The sequence below is a fragment of the Leopardus geoffroyi genome, chromosome B4, assembly GCF_018350155.1.
Source record: "Leopardus geoffroyi isolate Oge1 chromosome B4, O.geoffroyi_Oge1_pat1.0, whole genome shotgun sequence".
Lineage (NCBI taxonomy): Eukaryota > Metazoa > Chordata > Mammalia > Carnivora > Felidae > Leopardus > Leopardus geoffroyi.
Genome location: NC_059341.1, coordinates 5,812,968 through 5,828,894, shown reverse-complemented (window position 1 = coordinate 5,828,894; position 15,927 = coordinate 5,812,968). Strand labels below are relative to the sequence as shown.

Sequence of the window (15,927 nt, the reverse complement as noted above, 5' to 3'; positions counted from 1 at the left end):
TATTTGCTTTATGTAATTTAGTATTCCAATACTGTGTACATACATATTTACAATTTTACGTCCTCTTGTTGGATTGATCCCTTTATCATTATGTAGTGCCCTTTTTTGTCTCTTGATCCAGTCTTTGTTTTAAAGTCTATTTTGTCTGATACAATCATTGCTATCCCAGCTTTTTTTTTTTTTTTTTTTTTTTTTTTGCTTCCATCTGCAAAGTATGTTTTCTCATCCCTTTACTTTCAGTCTGTGTGTGTGTTTAGGGCTATGAGTCCCTTGTAGGCAGCATATAGATGGGTCTTGTTTTTTTGTTTGTCTTTTGTTTTTAATCCATTCAGTCACCGTCTGTCTTTTGGTTAGAGTATGAAGTGCATTTACCTTTAGGGTAATTATTGATAGGTATGTACTTCTTGCCATTTTGTTAATTGTTCTGGCTATTTTTGTAGTTTTCTTCTCCCATTGCTCTCTTTCAGTGTGATTTGGTTACTTTCTTTAGTGTTATGCTTGGATTCCTTTCCCTTTATTTTTTGTGTATCTACCATTGGTTTTTGATTTGTGTTTATTGGGTTCATATATAACCTCTTATGTGTACAACAGTCTATACTATGTTGATGGACACTTAAGTTCAAACACATTCTAAAAGCACTAAATTCTTACCCCTGCCCCACCTTTTATGTATATGATGTCATGTTTTACATCTTTTTATTTTGTGAATACCTTGGCTAATGTTTGTAGATATAATTTTACTACTTTTGTGTTCTAACCAGCCTTTTCACTTTGTAAGTAATTAATCTACTACCTTTAATATACATGTGCTTTTATCAGTGAAATTTCATCCTTTCATAATTTTCTTTTAATTATGGCCTTCTATTTTCACTTAAAGAATTCCCTTCAAAGTTTCTTGTAAAGCTGGCCTAGTGATGATGAACTCCTTTAACTTTTGTTTGTCTGGGAAACTCTTTCTCTCTCTTTTATTCTGAATGATAGCCTTGCTAGATAGAGTATTCTTGGTTGCGGGTTTTCTTCTTTCAGCATTTTAGATTTTGTTTGGTTGTTTTTTGTTTGTTTTGTTTTGTTTTGTGTGTGTGTGTGTGTGTGTGTGTGTGTGTGTGTGTGTGTGTGTTTAGAGAAAGAAAGCATGGGGGAGGGGTAGAGGGAGAGACAGAATCTTAAACAGACCCCATGCGCAGTATGCAGCCCAGTATGGTGCTCCATCACATGACTCTGAGATCATGACCTGATCTGAAACCATGAGTCAGACATTTAACTGATTGAACCATCCAGGTGCGCCTTCTTTCAGCACTTTGAATATATCATGCCACTCCCTGCTGGCCTGAAAAGTTTCTGCTGAAAAATCAGCTCATAGCCTTATGAGATTTCTCTTGTATGTAACTGTGTACTTTTGCCACTTTTAAGATTCTCTCTTTATCATTACTTTTGGCCATTGTAATTATTAGGTGTTTCAGTGTGGACCACCTTGGGTTCACCTTGTTTGGGGCTCTCTGTGCATCCTGGATGTGAATGGCTGTTTCCTTCTCCAGATTAGGGAAGTTTCCAGCTATTATTTCTTCAAATAAATTTTCTGCCCCCCTTTCTCTCTCTTCTCCTTCCCATTCTCTATAATGCAAATGTTATGCTTGATGGTATTGCTGAGTTCCTTAACTTATTCTTATTTTTTATTGCTCTTTTTTTCTTTCTGCTGTTCAGCTTGGTTGCTTTCCATTACTCTCTCTTTCAGATTGCTGGCCTGTTTTTCTGCATTCCCTGCTGTTGATTCCCTCTAGTGTATTTTTTTCTTTCAGTTACATCTTCTTCAGTTCTGACTGGTTCTTTTTTATATTTTCTGCATCTTTAATGAGGTTCTCGCTGAGCTCATCTACTGTTTTCTCAAGCCCAGTGTGTGTCTTTATGGCTACTCCCTTGAATTCTTTATCAAGCAAATTGTTTATTGCCATTTCATTTTGCTTTTTAACTGTGATTTTTATCTTATTCTTTCATTTGAGACGTATCCCTCCATCTCCCCATTTTGTGTGTCTGTGTTAGTTTCTATGTATTAGGTAATTCAGCTACATCTCTTGGTCTTGAGGGTAGTGGCCTTGATCAGAAGAAGTCCATTGGTGTCATGTAATTCAATTCCCCTGGCCACCAGAATTAGGAACTCTAGAGGTGTCCCTGGGTGGGCTGTGGACATCCTACTATTGAGGCTGAGCCATAACTGTAGCCCAGCTGGATGCACTGATCCACTTTGCCTGCTGTGGGTACACAGGGCAAGATTTATTCCCCATGCTGTTGAGAGGCCTGCCTGAAGCTGTCGTGAGGCTCTTGGTGGGTGGGGCCAGTAGTCAGCCTATCTGTCTGCAGTTAGCATCTCTGTCACTGCTGCAGGTACGTTGAGGGGCAGGGATTGCCCTTAGAGACTGAGCTGTTGGCACTGTGGGTGCCTGGTGTGTGGGGTTATCTCCCCTAAACCCCAGAGGAAGAATTGCTTTGGAGTGGTACTGATCCCTACTGGGGCTTCCAGTTGGGGGTGGTGGGGCAATATCTGCTTTGGAGGGTGTACAGATTGAATGGAGCAGGTCCACAGGTGAGTGCTAGGGCAGGGCATGTGGTACTTGCAAGATAGATGGCTATCTAGGCTTAGGAAGGGGAAGATCCCTGAGTCTCCAGCACTCATTCTAAGAGTAGTCAATAAATCTCCTTCATCTATACCCCCCGGAACTTTTTAAACTGCTGCTTCTGTGCTGTCTTGGGTCAAATTATTATGGTGGTTCTTTACGTTCTTTATGGTAGGGACTCAGTTTCCTATCACCCTCCTGCCCTCTCCAGGGTTAAGCCTGGCTGATTTTTAAAGCTCCTAATTTTTTTTTTTATTTTTAAGTTTTTTTTTTTTTAACGTTTATTTATTTTTGGGACAGAGAGAGACAGAGCATGAACGGGGGAGGGGCAGAGAGAGAGGGAGACACAGAATCGGAAACAGGCTCCAGGCTCTGAGCCATCAGCCCAGAGCCTGACACGGGGCTCGAACTCACGGACCGCGAGATCGTGACCTGGCTGAAGTCGGACGCTTAACCGACTGTACCACCCAGGCGCCCCTAAAGCTCCTAATTTTAAGCCCCACTGTTTTCCAAAGCCAAATGTTATTGAGACTTGCCTTCCCAGTACAGGTTCCCCATGCCAGGGATGCCTTCTGTGGTGTCTGATCCTCTGACTTCCTTGTGCTTGTGGTGCCCTTCCCATTTGTGGCTAGACTCACAGGGGTTGGGTTCCCAACCACGTCTCTGCCCCTTCTATCTTTCTCAGTGTGGCCTCCTGTCTATAGTCAAGTGTGGAAGGTGTGTTCTGCCAGTCTTCAGGTCATTTTCTGTGTTAGTTGTAGGGATGTAGCTGTTGCTTTGGTGTGCCCAGGGAATGAGGTAATCCTTCTGCCATCTTCCGCATGACTCCCTATGAACTCTTTTGGAAGCCGGAATGGCATAGATTACCATTAATTTACAGGGAACAGTTTTCGAGTATTCCCTGAACCAAAAACCACCTTAAGCTTTCTGATAGCTTAGAACACATGTTGCTAATGGAGGCCCAGATGCTCACACAGTTCAAAGCTCTGGCAGCTGGATGCCGAGGTGCTGAGTGCAGATCCCGGGTAAGGGGCTGGATGGCACCACTCTCACTGCTCTGGTGCACTGGCTCTGTCTGCTCACTGCAACACCAATGTTGAATGTTGTTTGCATGTTTCTTTTTTCTGTAAAAGAGAAAATCCTGTCCAGTTTTTGTTTGTTTGTTTGTTTGGTTGGTTGGTTGGTTGGCAAAAACAGGTAGTGATGTAGATCTTTCACAAAAGCAAAGTGACAAATGCAAGCTTTCAAAACATGGGCGGTTCCTGTAATTATTTTCCTTGGACTTAAGGAGAAGATGAAAGTTAAATTTAGAGACTGAAAATAAAAAAGGTCATTCCAGCCACAAAGAAGACACAAAATTATGTGATATGCTAGAGGTGCTGTAAAATGGCAATCATATCACAATATATAAATGTATCAAGTCAACATGTTGGACACCTTAAATTACCACAATATGGTGTGTCAAATGTATTTCAATAAAAAAGGAAAGAAATGTTATAAGGGGGTAGGAGGAAGGTTCCAAAAAGTTTTCTGCACCTGTTCTGTCATTGGGTGAGGAATAAATTGGCTGACCTTGAATGTGGGGACGGATGATGTGATTCAGATTTTCAGCGATCTGCTTTTCATTTCCTGATCCCTCACGTGGAAGCCACAGGAATCAATGCCACTGAGCCTGTGAGCCATGCAAGTAGCTGAGAATCATTTTTCCTCAAATTTGGTTAAAATCTCTATTTGTCCATGATTTGACATTATTTAAAGCGCTCATGTGTTTTGCATGTATGGACTTCTGCTGATTGGAATGTTCCTTAAAATGAAATTTCTCTCAGTCAGTTGAGTAGATAAGAGATGCAGTCCACGCCCCAAATGCCAGGCTCACAGGAGGAAGGTGCTGCCTTTGCCCTGCAGGGGACCTTCCCCCCCCCCCCCATTTTTGTGGATGGAGCCTCAGAGTGGGAAGTGGAAGAGAAAGTGTTCTCAAAGTAGCTAAAATGCCCCCTCCATTGTTCCTTGTTTACTTTTAACCACTGGCTTGCTATTTTCAGAGCCTCAGGGAATCTCTTGGGAGTCTCCCTTGGATGGGATGGAGAACATACGCCATCGTCCAGAACCTGAACCGAACATAGAAAGACCATCTCTACATATGAAGCTAAAAATTGAGGATTTCATCTTGCACAAAATGTTGGGGAAAGGAAGTTTTGGCAAGGTATGATACCATGCTGTAGAGTTCTACAGACCAACTAACAGGAATTGAAAAGCAAAGCTCCTGAACTCATTGGAGCAGACCAGGTTGTGGGTGTGTAGAGAGCATTCCTGTACATTTTTTGACTGGGTAGAGAGAGGTCTGATTAAAAGGAAATCTGGAACTCTAGGGGATAGTGGCCTCTGCTTCCTGGGAATCATTGTTCCCAAGCCATTTTGCTTCAAAGGTGTATATCCCATACACTTATGAGTGTGATGTATATGGATATCAAAGAAACGGGAAGCTGCCTCAGCCAGTGTCTATAGTTTCTATTTCATACGGGGTTTTTTTTTTTTTTTTGGTTGTTATTTCTCTTTTGCTACTTTCTCAAACTTGGAGAGTTGTTTTCCTTTGAATGCAATTTTTTTCCTAGCAAATGTCTTCAGTCTTGCATTAGTTTGCTAGGACTAATGTAACAAAGTATCACAGACTGAGTTATTCAAACACCAGACATTGGTTTTCTTATCATTCTGGAGGTTGGAAGTCTGAGACCTAGGTGTTGATAGGGTTATTTCTTCTGAGGTCTCTCTCCTTGGCTTGTAAATGGTCATCTTCTCCCTGTGTCCTCACATGGTCGTCCCCCTGTGTGTATCTGTGTCCTAATCTCTGCTTATAAGGACACTAGCCCCCCAGTGAACTTATTTTAAGTTGATTACCTTTGTAAAGACCGTATCTCCAAATATAGTCACATGCTGAGGTACTAGGGTTTAGGGCTTTGGCATGCACATTTTTTTGGAGGGGGCACAATTCAGTTCATAACAAAGCTGTAGCTGGAAAGTCATGAGAAAAGTTTCATGGGGGAAAGTCCCTCCTCTAAATTCTTCCTGCCACACACTCAAGTTACGGGCTGTCTCTGTCAGTCACAGAAGACGAGAAGAAAAGGAGGAAGATGACATAATTTAACCATCAACTGTCAGTGATGGAAAATAATTTTCAAGTTCGCAAATGTAAAAAGGGATACCATGGAACACAGGCCTTGAGGTTATTCTAGATGCCAAGGATATCTACTGTATTAATTGCTCCCTTCATTGTTTTATATTCTTGGATGAAACTCCTAGGAAAATTTTAGCCAGAAACTACCATTCTATAAATTTGTGTATCCAAGGCCAGCAATATGCTCTGCACCTGCTCACCAGACTTTGGGAAACTCACCCAGTTTATTTAATAGTAAACTAGAATGCAAATAAGCATCACCACAGCTGAATGACATTGTGCCGCAATTGGGTTGGATTTAAACACCAGTGCGTTGCTTTTGGCAAAATGCATTCTGCCCTGCAAACTAGCTGATATCCATTAATTCTTTGAGTTCATTTCCACAATAATATGAAACACAGCAGGCTCATTTGCTGTTAATCTGTGTAATAAGCAATTTTAAAGCCAGTCTTCATTATAATTTAGTACCAATTAATGTGCAATTATAACCTGTTACCAAAAATTGAAAGCCCATTATAGAGATGGAAATTGCCTTTTCAGCTTCTTCGGCTATGGCTGGTTTGGGGATGCTTTATGGAAAGAAACAATTACCAAAAGAGTACTTTTAATTGTTAATGAAATGTTTATCATTCTTTGTTCCCATGTGGATTTCTATATTTGAACAAGGTTAATAAGAAAGACATTAAGTTAAACCTACAAGCCTTTGTAAAATATCCCAAAGGACACTGAGAGCCTTAGGGTGTCCTCTGTTCTATGTCCAAAACAGTATGCTCTTGCCATCAGGACCCTGAGTCCCTACAGACTGAAGAGGATGGGCCATGGGGCCCCTGGAAAGGAGAATGAAACACAAAAGCAAAATGGAGTAACCATATTTCCCTTTCTCACAACATTAAGAACACTCCAAAATTTGTTTTTCTTCTTTCTTTTGGCTTTATATAGGAAGTATGGTTTCTCAACAAAATGGTAGCCTCCATATTCTTATCTCAATGTACTTTGCAGTCCAGAAAAAAATAGCATCGTTTTCTGGGTATATGCACATCATCCATTTGCCTGCCTTCTCGTAAGTTCTATGCCCTCTGTCAAGCCAGCTACCCCAAAGCTAGCTATCTGCACCATATTATTTTTAAACATAGACACATGCATTTTCAGTACTGGTTTAGTGTCATTGACTTCGACATTCCCTAAAAGTCAAGAAACAAATGACAAGTATTCTTAATAACTGTCATTTAGAGAGCATTTTATAGTTTCTAAACCACTTTCCCATGTGGTAGCCATTTGATATTCACGATGGTCCTGCAAGTTAGAGAATGTCATGACAATTATGTCTTTTACACATTAGGAAACTGAAGCCCAGAGAGGTTAATTGGTTTATCCACATTCCCACAGCTAGTAAATGTCTGTGAAAAGAGACCCAGGCTGGAGTTTTCTATTTCCAAATGCCACGTCCTCACAACTGTCAGTCATCTGTTGCTGCATCATTTGCAAAAGCACAAGTTGTAGAAACTCCCCATTATGTGCCATCTGGTGTCCTTTCATATAAGTCATGAAATCCAGTAGAAAAAGTAAATTTGGAGTTAGATTTTTCCACTGAGGAGCTCCATGAATTTGAGCAAGTGAAATTCCTCTTTGAAGTTCATTCTTTTTATTATTACTACCTGTCTTGCAGAGAGTTCTGAGCTAAGAATTAGATTGCACATGTAAAGGGTAGCAGAGTGTCTGACACATAGTAGGTCCAAAAAAATGGCCTTAGGCTATACCATCAGATGAAATGGTGTACACTCTTCAGGCACATGAGGAAAACTCTATTCCCCTTGTATTATAGTTTCACCCTGAAAAACTGGGTAAAACTCAGAGCTGAGTTTTATGCTCATTTGCACTGATGTTTCAAGTATAATCAGGTCCTCCTCTCTGCTACTTGCTGCTGCTTTCTTCAATATGCACTTAGTGTCTGGGAATTTATATTATAAATTTACTCAGGTCCCTGGGCAGACAGGTCATACTTTTTTACATAGAATTTTTCAGGGCCTGAGAATAACCCATCCAATTGTACAGTAGTTTTGTGAATGCCTTGGAAAGGTACAAAGCAAGTGTGAAACTCCTAGGTAATATCCCTGATCAGTGAAGTGCTCTATTTTGTCCCTGTCAAGGGGAAGGAGGGGGTTGGAGAAGAAGTCCTCTTTGTTTTGCCCAACACAGATCTCAGGACATGGTCTCTTCTTTAATGAGTGAGACCAAATTCTAAAATAAAGTTACTTCTTACCTTTGCTTCTAGGTCTTCCTAGCAGAGTTCAAGAAGACCAATCAATTTTTTGCAATAAAAGCCTTAAAGAAAGATGTGGTTTTGATGGACGATGATGTTGAGTGCACAATGGTAGAGAAGAGAGTTCTCTCCTTGGCCTGGGAGCATCCGTTCCTAACGCACATGTTCTGTACATTCCAGACCAAGGTAAGACTTCTGCTCAGACAACACTTCATCCACCTCTTGCCCAGCAAATGTGCCTGTCTAAGCCGGGGCCTCTGGTGGCGCCCTCCTTGGGACATGTGGGGAACTGTCCCCATATTTTTCTTTACCTTTCAGCTCACCTTCCATCTGTCCCAATAAACTTCTTCTTCTCCAAACACCAGTGAGATACTATTTCGAATTGTTTAACATAGTCTGTTGAGAAGGGGCTTTCCTTCTGGGTTTGTCTTTTCGCTTGTTTTTTAGAATTTGGTTTAACTTCTGTAACAACCAGGATTCTAGGCAGCCTGTGCCTTGCTTGACAAAGCAGTGCTTTGTGAGGGAGAAATACATGACACTGTTTGTTTAGCTACCATATGTGTATTTGAGGAGAAAAAAGTTGGACAGTAGGTCAAAACGCATGTGTACTGTTATTTTCCTATATATGGGCCACAGAGAAACAGCCCATACAGTGGGCTATCAGTGAGCAAGGCCTGAGCAGTGAGGTAAAAAGGTAAATTTTGTCAGAAGGTGCTCTTATTCTGGGAGGATTCTCTTCCTGTTCTCCTTATGCCTTAAAAGAAAAAAATTCAGGACACCTGGGTGGCTCAGTCGGTTAAGCATCCGACTTCAGCTCAGGTCATGATCTTGCGTTTCGTGAGTTTAAGCCCTGTATCGGGCTCTGTACTGACAGCTCAAAGTCTGGAGCCTGCTTCGGATTCTGTGTCTCCCTCTCTTTCTGCCCCTCTCCTACTCGTGCTCTGTCTCTCAAAAATGAAAAACGTTAAAAATTAAAAAAAAATTCAATTGCCTCTTTTTTTCAGACCAAAAACTATTCAGGATCATTTTAGACAATTTGGAAAATTAATGAAGAAAATCATTTATAACCTCACCATCTCGGTATACTCACCACTAATACTTTGAAGTTTAACCTTCTAGACTTTTTCACTCAGTAGATTTTGTAAAATTAAAAATAGAAATGGGGGTGCCTGGGTGGCTCAGTGAGTTAAGTGTCCAACTTCAGCTCTGGTCATGATCTCATGGTTCATGAGTTTGAGCCCCGCATTGGGCTCTCAACTGTCAGCACAGAGCCCACCTCGGATCCTCTCTCTCTCTCCTTCCCTCTCTCTGCTCCTCCTCTGCTCACTCTCAAAAATAATAAATTAAAAAATTTGAAAAAATAGAAACCCATTGTAAATACCTACTGTTCTGCAACTGATATTTTCAACACTCTCTTATATACATTTCCTCACATCTATGAATATTCTACAATGTGATTTATCTCACTAGAACATTTCTAACTTTCTGCTCTGATTTAAATAACACTGAAGTGAACATCCTTGTGGACCGGTCTTCATGCACTAGCATTATGATTTGCTTTTCCTTGTTTACTCTCTTTCACACTTCCGCCTTGTACATGGCCTAGAATGATAAGCAGACCCATGTGGGACTTTGTGGTTAAGACCCAAAGAGCATGAAGACTTTATTCTCTTATTCCATTTCAAGTCTGCATGATAATGTTCTACCTTGATGTAAGTATAAGTAACAGAAGGCCTGTAAGCTGCCCCAGTCACAGAAAGCAGTAGTGGGGAAACCATGGGCATCTGTCGGAACATGTGGATGGCAACTAGGCCTTTTATCACTACTTCTCCAGCCCCCAGTAGATGCTCAACAAATGTTTAATGAAGGAATAGATGCATAAATACATGTAGATAAGAAAAAGAGAAACGAGATTATTTTTGTAAGTATTTTTAAAGGACAATAAAATATTGTAAGGCTTGTATCAAACTACTAAATACACCTTAACAATCATATATAGTATCCAAAGCACCACAGAGAATATGGAAATATATAATATAGTTCCTGGCTTCAGGAATTTCATACTGTAATACTAGAGGGGAAAGAGAGACACTTCTAACGGTGGTGAGTGGTATGAAACTGCACAATGCAGACTCTACATTCCAGAGCTGAGAGAAACTAGAAATTAGAATATGAGTAGGCAGAAAGGGTCTTGGGCAGTAAGAGGTGTGGTTGGTTCCAAGAGAAAGCATAAAGGAATGAAGGGATAATAATAAGGTAGGCTCATTTTCTGCAGCAAGAAGGCATTTGGGATTTCTGATAATGAGTTAGAGAGATTTTTCTCCCAGAAATGTCCTCCTGGAGATCATAAATATCTGTCAAACACAAGGTGAGGGCTTTGCCATGCACTCCTAATCTGCGTTCCAGATTTTCTGTGCATCATGGGATACGTGATCTCACTTTTTCTCTAGAAATATTGTAAGGCTTGTATCAAACTACTAAATACACCTAAGACCAGGCTTCTAGAAGCATGATGTAATCACATTTCATCTGGTACTTTCTCCCAGCTGTGCATGTGTATACACACACATACACATGTACACACACACACACACACATATATATATATATATATATATATATATATATATATATATATATATATATATATCTGTATGTATAATTGTTTTTGCGTCTTCTAGGAAAAGCTCTTCTGAATGCTGCTTTGTAGAAAATACCAGTATTTTCCTTCTTGTGCTTGTCTATCAGAGCTCCAGGCACTGCTTGCTCCTTTTTGTCTCATAGGAGATGCTCTTAAGGTTCCATGCAGCTGTGATGTTTTACCAAAACCAGAGAAGTCAATGCCTCGGGAAAAGTGGTAGAGAATGTGTCTATCAAATGTAAAAGTGACTGGCTCACTACTTAGGTTTCAAGGAATGGGAGTGCTTTCTTATTTCTAAGAAATGAGGGATGAGGGACAGAAATCTTGCACGATACTTTCCCAAGGATACTGAGTTGTTTTGGGGATGTCCTGATTTATTGTTCAGATCTTGCGTGTCAAACAGAATAACCAATTAAATACCACAGGTGAATATAGAAAGCAATAATTGAAATGAATGATTGGCTGTGGGGGGCATTTTGGAAATTGCCTTTCTTGAGGAAATGACACTTACCTTTGCACGCTAGTGTAGATATTAGGTAACATACATGAACTATTCACTCTTCTGGAGAATTGTTATTTTTAGGAAAACTTATTCATTGGCTTTCTACGTACAAAGAGCCCAGCCCGTTGAATGCCAATTATTCAGGAGATTCTGAAGACAGTTTTTCACTAGTTATTTATTATTGTTTTTATTGAAGTATAATTGACATGCAATATTCTATTAGTTTCAAGTGTATATCATACTGATTCAGTATTTTTATACATTACAAAATGATCCTCATAAGCCTAATCACCATCCATCACCATACAAAGTTATTAGAGTATCATTAACTATATTTTCTATGCTAAACATTACATCCCCATGACTTACTTACTTTATAACTGAAAGTCTGTATCTCTTAATACCCTTTACCTGTTTCTACTCACCTCTCCCAACCCCTCCCCATTCAGATAACTCACAGTTTGCTTCCTGTATCTTTGTCAGTTTCTGTTTTGTTTTATTTTATTAGATTCTATATATAAGTGAGATCACGCAGTATTTGTCTTTCTCTTTCTCTTAGCATAATACCCTCTAGGTTCACCCATGTTGTCACAGACAGCAACATTTCATTTGTGTTTACAGCTGAGCAATGTTCTATTATATGTGTGTGTGTGATATCTAGATATCTATTATATGTATATGTGTGTGATATCTAGATAGATAGATAATCTCACATATTCTCTATCCATTCACCTATCAATGGACACTTAGGTGGCTTCCATATCTTGGTTATTATAAATAATGCCAGAATGAGCATAAGGGTGCATATGTTTCTTCAAATTGGTGTTTCTGTTTTCTTTGGATAAATATCCAGAAGTGCAATTGCTGGGTCATAGGGTAGTTTTATTCTTAACTTTTTGAGGAACCTCCACACTGTTTTCCATAGTGGCTACACCAATTTACATTCCCACCAATGGTGCACAAGGGTTCTTTCCTTTTTCCACATCCTCACCAACTCTTGTTTCTTGTCTTTTTGACAAGCAGCCAATCTACGGGTGTGAGGTGATTTTGATTTGCGATTTTCATTTGTATTTCCCTGACAATTAGTGATGTTGAAAATCTTTTCACATACCTATTGGCCATCTGTATGTCTTCCTTGGGGAAGTATTTACTCAAGTCCTATGCCCATTTTTTAAAACAATTGTTTGGGGGGTGTTTAATAATAAATTGTGTAAGCTCTTTATATATTCTGTATATTAACACCTTATCAGATATATGGTTTGCAAATGTCTTCTCCCATTCAGTAGGTTGCTTTTTCACTTTCTTGATGGTTTCCTTCACAGTACAAAATCTTTTCAGTTTGATGTAATCCCATCTGTTTTTTAGCTTTTGTTGCCCTTGCCTGATGATACTGGTCAAAAAAATATATATTGCTAAGACAGATGTCAAAGAGCTTACTGCCTATGTTCTCATGTAAGAGTTTTATAGGTGTAGGTGTTATGTTCAAGCCCTTAATCCATTTTGAATTTTTTTTCTATATAGTGCAAGATAGTGGTCCAGTTTTCCCAACACTACTCATTGAAGGCACTATGTTTTCCCTTGTATATTTTTCCCTCATTTGTCATAGATTAATTGACCATAAGTGTGTGAGTTCATACCTGGGATCTCTGTTCTATTCTGTTGATTTATGTGTCTGTTTTTGGCCAGTGCCATGCTGTTTTGATTATGATAGCTTTGTAGTATAATTTGAAATCTGGGATTGTGATACCTCCAGCTTTTTTCTTCTTCCTCAAGATTGCTTTGGATATTTGGAGTTTTTTGTGCTTCCATACAAATTTCAGAATTTTTGGTTTTAGTTCTGTGAAAAATACCGTTGGTATCTTGATTGAGATTGTATTACATCTGTAGATAGCTTTAGGTAGTATGGACATTTTAGCAATATTAATTCTTCCAATTCATGAGCATGGTATATCTTGCCATTTATTTGTATTTTCATCAATTTCTTTCACTGGTGTTTTATAGTTTTTAGAGTATAGGTATTTCACCTCCTTGATTAAATGTATTCCTAGGTACTTTATTCTTTTTGATGCATTGTAAATGGGATTGCTTTCTTAATTTCTCTTTCTGATAGCTCATTATTCGTGTATAGTAACTAATGCAACCAGTTCCTGTATGTTAATCTTGTATATTGTGACTTTACTGAATTCGTTTATTACATCTAATAGTTTTCTGGGGGAGTCTGTAGAGTTTTGTGTATATAGTATCTCATCTGCAAATCATGGTTTTATTCTTTTCCAGTTTGGATGCCTTTTGTTTCTTCTTCTTGACTTATTGCTCTGGCTAAAAGTTACAATACTATGATGAATAAAAGAAGTGAAAATTGGTATCGTTGTCTTGTTCCTGATCTTACAGGAAAAGCTTATAGCTTTTTACCATTGAGTAGAATGTTAACTGTGGGTTTGTCTTATATGGTCTCTTTTATGTGGAGGTACATTACTTTTATACCCATTTTGTTGATAATTTTTATCCCAAAAGGATGTTAAGTTTAGTTAAATACTCTTTCTGTATCTGTTGAGCCAATCATGTGATTTTTATCCTTTGTTTTGTTAATGTGATGTATCACATTGATTTATGGATGTTGAACTATGCTTGCATCCTGGAATAAATCCCAGTTGATTGTGGTGAGTGATCTTTTAAATGTGTTATTGAATTCAGTTTGATGACATTTTGTTGAAGATTTTTGAATCCATATTAATCAGGGATATTGATCTGTAATTTCGTGTGTGTGTGTGTGTGTGTGTGTGTGTGTGTTGGGGAGGGGTTGGTTTCAGGGTAATGCTGGCCTTGTAAAAATGAAGTGTTCTTTGATTTTTTTGAATGATTTGAGAAGGATAGGTATTAACTCTTCTCTAATATTTGGTCAAATTCATCAGCCATCTGGTCTTAGACTGGTACTTTGGGGGAGTTTTTAAATTATTGATTCATCATTACTTAAAATCAGTCTATCTAGATTTTCTATATCTTTCTGATTCAGTCTCAGAATGTTGTATGTTGCTGGGAACTTATCCATTTCTTCTAGGTTTTTCAATTTGTTGGTGTACAATTCTTCATAGTACTCTCTTATGATCCTTTATATTCTTGTGGTCAGTTGTAACTTCTCTCATTTCTGATTTTATTTTGGCCCCTCAACTTTTTCTTAATGAGTCTGGCCAGAGGATATCAATTTTATCTTTTCAAAGAACCAGATTTTAGTTTTTTTTAATCTTTTCTACACTTTTTTTTTAGTCTCTATTCCATTTATTTCCATTCTGATCTTTATTTAATTTCCTTCTTTCTACTAACTTTGTGTTTTGCTTTTTTTCTAGTTCCTTTATGTGTGAAGTTAAATTATTTATTTTGGAATTTTTCTTGTTTCTTATGGTAGACCTGTATTACTATAAACTTTTATAATTTCTTTTGGTGGGGCTCCCAAAGATTTTATAAAGTTGTTTTTCCATTTTCATTTGTTTCCAGGTATTTTTAGATTTCCTCATTTCTTTGTTAACCCATTGGTTGTTTAATAACATGTTGTTTAGTCTCCCTGTTTTGTATGTCTTCCACTTTCCTTCTGTAGTTGCTTTCTAGTTTCATACTATTGTGCTGGAAAAGATACTTGATACAATTTCATTGTTGTTGAATTTGTTGAGATTCCTTTTGTGGCCAAACATATGATTTGTCCTATAGAATTTTCCATGTACACTTGAAAATAATGTATATTTTGTTGCTTTTAGGTTACATTTTCTGTATTATCAATTAAGTCCGTCCGGTCTAATGTGTATCATTTAATGCCAATGTTTTCTTATTGCTTTTCTGTCAGGATGATGTCTCCATTGATAGAGGTGGTGTATTAAAGTCTCCTATTCTTATGGTATTATTATCAAGTGTATTGCTATCAATTTCTCCTTTATGTTTTGGTAATATTTACTTATTACACACAGATGCTCCATGTTGGGTACATAAATATTTATGAATGTTATAGACTCTTCCCTTTATTATTTGGTAATGGTGTGTGTGTGTATGTGTGCGCGCGCGTGCACGTGTGTTTTCTAACAGCGTTTAAGCCTGTTTTGACTGATAGAAGTACTGTTCCATCCCTTTACTTTCAGTCTGTCTGTCTTTAGATCTGAAGTGAGTTTCTTGTGGGGCAGCACATAAGCCGGTCCTTTTTTTTAATCCATTCAGCTATCCTAGGTCTATCGATTGGAACATTTAGACCATTTACACTTAAATTAATTGTTAATGGATACGTACTTCTATTTTGTTGTTTTATGGTTGCTTTTGTAGCTTTTTTTTTCTTGGTATTTTTCCTTGTGATTTGATGGTTTTATTTAGTGTTATGTTTGGGTTCTTTTCTCTTTACTTTGTGTATATCTACGCTACTGTAGATTTTTGGTTTCTCAGTACCAGGATGATGGATGGATGGATGTGTGTGTGTGTGTGTGTGTGTGTGTGTGTGTGTGTGTGTACACAAATTCAAAGGTATTACAATATTATTAACTATATTCCCTATAATGAACTTTTGTTCCCTGTGACTTATAACTGGAAGTTTATACTTCTTAATCTCCTTCTCCTATTTTGCCCATCCATATAAATCTTCACCTGAGGCAGCTACCAGTTTATTTATAAGTCCCTTTCTGTTGTTGTTAGTTTATATATTTGTTTTATTTTTAGTATTCCACATAAAAGTAAAATCATATAGTAGTTGTCTGTGTCTGACTTCTTTCA

The 15,927-nt window shown here is 38.3% G+C and overlaps 1 protein-coding gene across 3 annotated transcripts in view; it reads left to right on the top strand.

Annotated features, from left to right (window-relative positions):
* PRKCQ (protein kinase C theta) overlaps window positions 1–15,927 on the top strand; it is a 186,793-nt gene that overhangs the window by 83,815 nt on the left and 87,051 nt on the right. For all 3 annotated transcript variants that reach the window (XM_045462522.1, XM_045462521.1, XM_045462523.1), the window contains 2 exons: window positions 4,652–4,812; window positions 8,054–8,227. In XM_045462522.1, coding sequence (XP_045318478.1) covers window positions 4,652–4,812; window positions 8,054–8,227 — 335 coding nt within the window. The remainder of the gene's footprint in view (window positions 1–4,651; window positions 4,813–8,053; window positions 8,228–15,927) is intronic.